A 5,381-nucleotide genomic window follows, 5' to 3' on the forward strand; every position below is an offset into this window, starting at 1 on the left:
GACGCTGCCGCTGGCACCGGCGGGCGTGAGCGGGGCTGCGGCTGCGGCGGGGATTGCTCTTTCTGGGATGTGGTGGTGTTACCTGCACAGCAGGCGGCATAGATACGGTCATGTTTCCCTCACACTGTTTCACAGCCCAGCCCGAGACAGCTTGGTCTCTTTTGCTTCATCTTTTTGCTCTTTTTCACCCACCTGTGACATGAGTGGGGAGCGGGGGGACAGTGTATCACGTGCAGCCAGCCCGTACACAGGAGCGTGCGTGGGTCACAGGGCAGTCCTCAGGACATGGATAGTTGCCAGGCTGTGCTGGTGATGTGGATTCTCACACTGCATTAGTTCATAGGCGTTTTAATGAAAGTACAGTTTTAACTTTTGCCTTATATTACCTAACGAGGTAGAATTTCTTATTCTGGGGATCTGAGAAAGCAGAGACTGCAGCACTTGGAAAAAAGCAATGAAGTTGTTACTGTCAGACAGGGTGTTTGTCTAGAGAGATCATCAAAATGAAGAAGTAGCATTCTTTGTTATTACAGTTCTGATATATGGACATGGCTTCAGGCATAGTTGTAAAGATAAACAGCAAAATAACCAAGGTTAAAAGCAAAAATAAAACGAAATATTGTCAGCAGAAGTGAATGAGCGGAGCTGCTTGCAGGAAGCCCTGGAGTCCAGCTGCGCTCACGGAAAGATCCGTGACACCCAGCACTGCACCAGGTCTGCTCAGTGCTGCTCACCTCCCCGCGGCAGGCAGAGGCCACTGAGCGTCGTCTGCCCGAGGTGGCGAGTGGGAGCATCCTGCTGAGATTCACTCCCTTTGGCCATCGGGTCTGGGTTACCTGTGTCAGCCCTCGAAATACCACTCAGCTCAGTGTGGTCACCCACAAACAAACTCCATTCACAGTCGTTAAGGTACAGATAACTCCTGAAATCCTTATTCAGTTCCTTTAGTTCCTTAGTGTCAGTCGCCCTTGTGAAACTTCCTCGGCTGGTTCCAAGCAGACAGAATGATGGCTTGAAAGCGTGTCTCTCTTTTATTGAGCCTCAGACACTTTCTTCTGTTTTTCCACTTCATTTTAGTGCACAATAAAAAAACAGCAGGAGCACAGAAAAAAACCTGTTTCTAAATAACATTGTGCTGAATTCATATGATGTATATTTAGAGTGTGATGCGGTCTTGGCTCCAGCGGTACCTTTTTGAGAACGTTAAAGCCAGCGCTCTGGAAGCGCCTGGTGCGGTGGGACGGCGCAGGGGCAGTGGTCCACGCACGGAGCTGCTGTCGGGTTCCCGTGGCAGTGGCGCTGTGGGTTGATGGTGTGTTGTCTGCTCAGTCAGATATTAAGAAAAAATATGATAAACAGAATTATTCTATAATACATTGGTATTCTATTTTAATATGACTGTACTACAGACAACATTTTTGTCTGCGTATGCGCTGCAAATCCCTATTTATTTGATATTACAAGTGAAAGTAGAAGATGACTGAAAGCAATTCCAGTGCTGGAAACATACGCCCTGTGGTCTGGGCTGTTTCTAACACAGGAAAAAAGACACTGGTGCATCCACGGGCTGTGCTGTGCCGAACTTTTCTGTGCCACAGTTTATCATGAAGCTACTGTGTTCTTCCAAAGCCAGGATACTTTAAAGCAAGTAATCAGCAATTGAGTCTGCAACCCCTGCAGTGCTTTACTCTTCACAGTTGGCTCTTAGGTTTATATAATACTTAAAAAACAGTCTATTAAGGGAAGTGTAATTAAAATTTAAACTCATGGTAAATGCTAGAAGGCATCAATGTCTGTTCCTTCGCAGCAACTTCCGCGTGTGCTAGCTCATTAAAACAATCCTTGATGGCTTTTTAATCTGGGGTAGCGGATGGCACTGTGAAAGTGTTTCAGATTCGCTGTTCCAGTTTTGAACAGCCAGCTGATAACCTGTCAGGCGCATAACCTGATCCCTCAGAGAAAAGCACGTTTGGGAGCAGCACCTACAGAAAACAGGTATCCATCAATCCCACTCCACGCTTTGGAGATACAAACGGGTGTTTACATGAGGTAACAGGGAGAACATTTATGAACCGCATGGAGGTCAGTCTGGAGCGTTGTTTGGAAATGAGCTACAAAGGAGCAGTGAGGCGGCTCCTTCACAGAAGAGCCCTGATGAGATTTGGGAAGGACAGGAGCCAATTTTGCTATGCTTTCGGGCATCCAGATGAATGAAAGGCTGTGTTAGACGCATGGGGAAGCATGCTGACTGATGTGCTTTGATGTAATGGGAATCCGCTCTGTCGGGGCCACGTCAGCACGCAGGCAGCTCCGCGAGCCGCTCTCTTGCCCCGGGTTTTGGTAGGCTCCTCCCGTCGCAATGGCATCTCGCTGGCTGCCGAGTGCCATCTGCAGCGCTGACGTTGGGGTCAGCAAACCGTAAAACAGGATCCGTCCCCGAGCACCAGCGCGGCCCGTGGCGGGGAGAGCGCGGGAGCTGTCGGGCCGTGGCGATGCTCTCCCACGGAAGCGGCACATCCTTCCCTCCTCCTGCCTTTTTAGTGCTGCTCCTTCCTGCATCTGTGTTCACCTCTGGCAAGGTAACGAAAAGCAGTTGTCTTTTCTTCTGCTACTCGTAAAATTCCCTCTCTTCCCTGTTCTGTCTTTTCTGGCCCCGTTGCTGTGGCCTCTAGAGGTGTCTGTGTTCGGGGCAGCGCTCACCATGGGGTGAAGTGAGGAGGCCAGGCCGGGAGCGCTGCCTGACGCTCGAGACAATTATTGCAGGTGCACGTTCATCTCGGAGAGCAGGAGTGGGGAACGGGGCTGCGCAGAGCGGGGCTGTGCTCCCTGTGTGCTGAGGGCCGCTGCCGAGGCGCTCACGGCATTACTAAGTCAGTCTCTGGCCGGAGAAGTTTGATTTCCTTTTGAAGTGTATTTAAGACTTAGTTTTTGGTGGCAAAGAGGAAGAGTTAACCCCTGCGTTCAGATTTCTAATGATGGTGTTAAACTGGATGTCCATAACTGTCTGAGTCCGCGCAGCGCTCCAGGGTCTGTGCCTGAACTGGAAAACGGCGCGTCGTGAGTAGCGAAACAAAGTGCTTCAGAGCGCTCCTGGGGCACGTGGTCGTACTCATCCCTTTGCAGACGTGACCCACTTCCTTGCCGTGCTTTCCTGTAGGCACACCACCTTGTACGTGACGAGGCCGTGCTGTCAGGGTTGGCCTTTCCATTCACTCCTCCGAGTGACACTTTCCTCACTCCTCGCAGGCGTTCCTTGTGCCAGCGGTGCCGCCCTTCGGAGCGGGAGCCGTCTCTGGGGTGACTCTGGCAATCCTGGGTGTGGGTGATGTTTATCTGACATGAATATTGAGCGAGTTGCTGTGCCTGCTCTTGATTTCCTAGTGATTCCTCACAAGATCGGGCGAGTTATAGATGGGAGTCCAGCTGACCAGTGCGGGAAGCTGAAAGTGGGAGATCGCATCTCGGCGGTGAACGGTCAGTCCATTGTTGAGCTCTCGCACGACAGCATAGTGCAGCTGATCAAGGACGCGGGCAACGTGGTGACTCTGACTGTCGTGGCTGAGGAAGGTAAGGAGGGAGCGTGGCCCGGGCGGGTGGATGGGTCCTGCCGCACTGCCAAAGTGTGGTGTTTGTAACTATTGAAGTTAATTCACTTGTAGTGGAGTATTTTAAGATGTTTGGAAATTAAAGAGAGTGTAGCTACTGCGTCTGCTCTGGAAGAGCTGAAGGCAGGTGGGGCAGAGAGAGACAACTGCCGAGGTGGTTATACTGAAAAGTAAGATACAAGTATTAACAACAGGTTGCAGGGCAGGAGAAATTCTCATGGTTTCTCACATGAGAGAGACTGCCGCTCACATGGAAACATGTCCTGTCCAGACCTTGTATTCTTCAGCCAAAGAGAAATGTCCTCTCCTGGAGGAGCGGACAGGGGATGATGCTCAGAGAGAAAATCTTGTCGCCCCTGGGCAGTGCCCATCTCTTGGGCAGTGGTCGCTGCAGGAGCTTTGTTCCAGACGAGGGAGGTGCTCTCGGGCCGCGCTGGAGCGGCTCTGCGGGGCAGAGCTGAGGCGCTGTGCACCTGCTTTCCACACCCTCTCCATTTAGGCACTCTGAGTTTTTCCTTCCTGCCATGTTAAAATACACAAAGCGCCTAATGCTGCATCCGTGGGGTACGGCAGAAGATCCCATAGTTCTTCTGTCTGCCAAAACTACCCTTTGAAAAACGGCCACGTCCCGCCGGGAGCACCTTGCGCAGGGTCTTCCCGCGGAGCCTCCCAGGCTGCTGCTGGCAGATTCCTCACGCGCGACTGCCGTGTCATCTGAGCAGCAGTGATATTTGTGACTGCAAAGTCCCATCTTCAGAGACGGTATTCTTAATGAAAGCTCCCATGCAACACTGCGTTCAGTATGGTATTGTTCCTGCACAAACGGTTCACTATGAATATGTAAAATCCAATCATTTGGAGAGAAACGCTGTTTTCCAGCCCTGCTTACCACTGCATTTTTCTGGGTTGCTGCTTGTGGGTTTAATTAAACTCGCTATCATTATTTTGCCAGAAAGTTGGCTTTCTTCACCTTTTAAATAATAAATACCTACAGCCAGAACGTGAATAAAGCCAACAGATCATTCTCTCATTTCACATTCATTGCAAATATTTAACATGCAATCTCAGCCTGTAATACAGAATTTCAAAGACTTATTTTTCCTTTTTGTTAATGCTTGAAGCAGAGAGACTTCTATAAATTGTTATTTTTCTATTAAGATTTTCATTTTTATCAAATCTAATTCATTCCAGTTTGAAGGGACACACCTCAAAGCAGTAGCCCGGGGCAGCGTTTGTAATGCAGCTGAAGTTTGAGTCGGTCGCATTAGATCTCTTTCACTGGGGCTCTTAACCACCTTTGGTTTCAAAAGCAACTTTCTTTCTCAATATAACATTTTTGTCCCTTATTTATGCATGACCTTACCCAGACTCTGTGTAAGAACTTAGCTTTTCCCACTTTCTCAATGACAGATTTGGAGCCAAAATGTAGAAATAAAATGAGAATCTGAAAAGGATCAACCAAGGGGGAGGGAGAAGTCAGTAGCGGGTGATAAAACGAGACTGAAAGGATCAGTCAGCAAAAATGCGTGGCCGGGAGGAGCGGGAGTTGGCGTGTTCCAGGTGTAAAGAATTTTGTGACAATGAAGGAGAGAGAAGCAGAAATGGGAGTCTATCACCACTTCACATCCTCCTTGATTCAGCTGGAGGAGCGCAGTCCAGCTCGCAGCACGGCCCCCGGTGCAGCAGGCTCCCGCCGAAAGCCACCGCGGGTGTGAACTCCTCGGGGCTTCAGGCGTTTCCCCCGCTGCTGCGGGGCGCGGAGCGGGGGAGAGGGGG

At 50.2% G+C, this 5,381-nt stretch overlaps 1 protein-coding gene across 1 annotated transcript in view; it reads left to right on the forward strand.

Annotated features, from left to right (window-relative positions):
* MAGI3 (membrane associated guanylate kinase, WW and PDZ domain containing 3) overlaps window positions 1-5,381 on the forward strand; it is a 45,731-nt gene that overhangs the window by 33,407 nt on the left and 6,943 nt on the right. Inside the window, exon 18 of the mRNA XM_009888471.1 lies at window positions 3,382-3,567. Within this exon, the coding sequence (XP_009886773.1) occupies window positions 3,382-3,567 (186 nt within the window). The remainder of the gene's footprint in view (window positions 1-3,381; window positions 3,568-5,381) is intronic.

Source organism: Charadrius vociferus, unplaced genomic scaffold (genome assembly GCF_000708025.1).
Source record: "Charadrius vociferus isolate BGI_N301 unplaced genomic scaffold, ASM70802v2 scaffold1077, whole genome shotgun sequence".
Lineage (NCBI taxonomy): Eukaryota > Metazoa > Chordata > Aves > Charadriiformes > Charadriidae > Charadrius > Charadrius vociferus.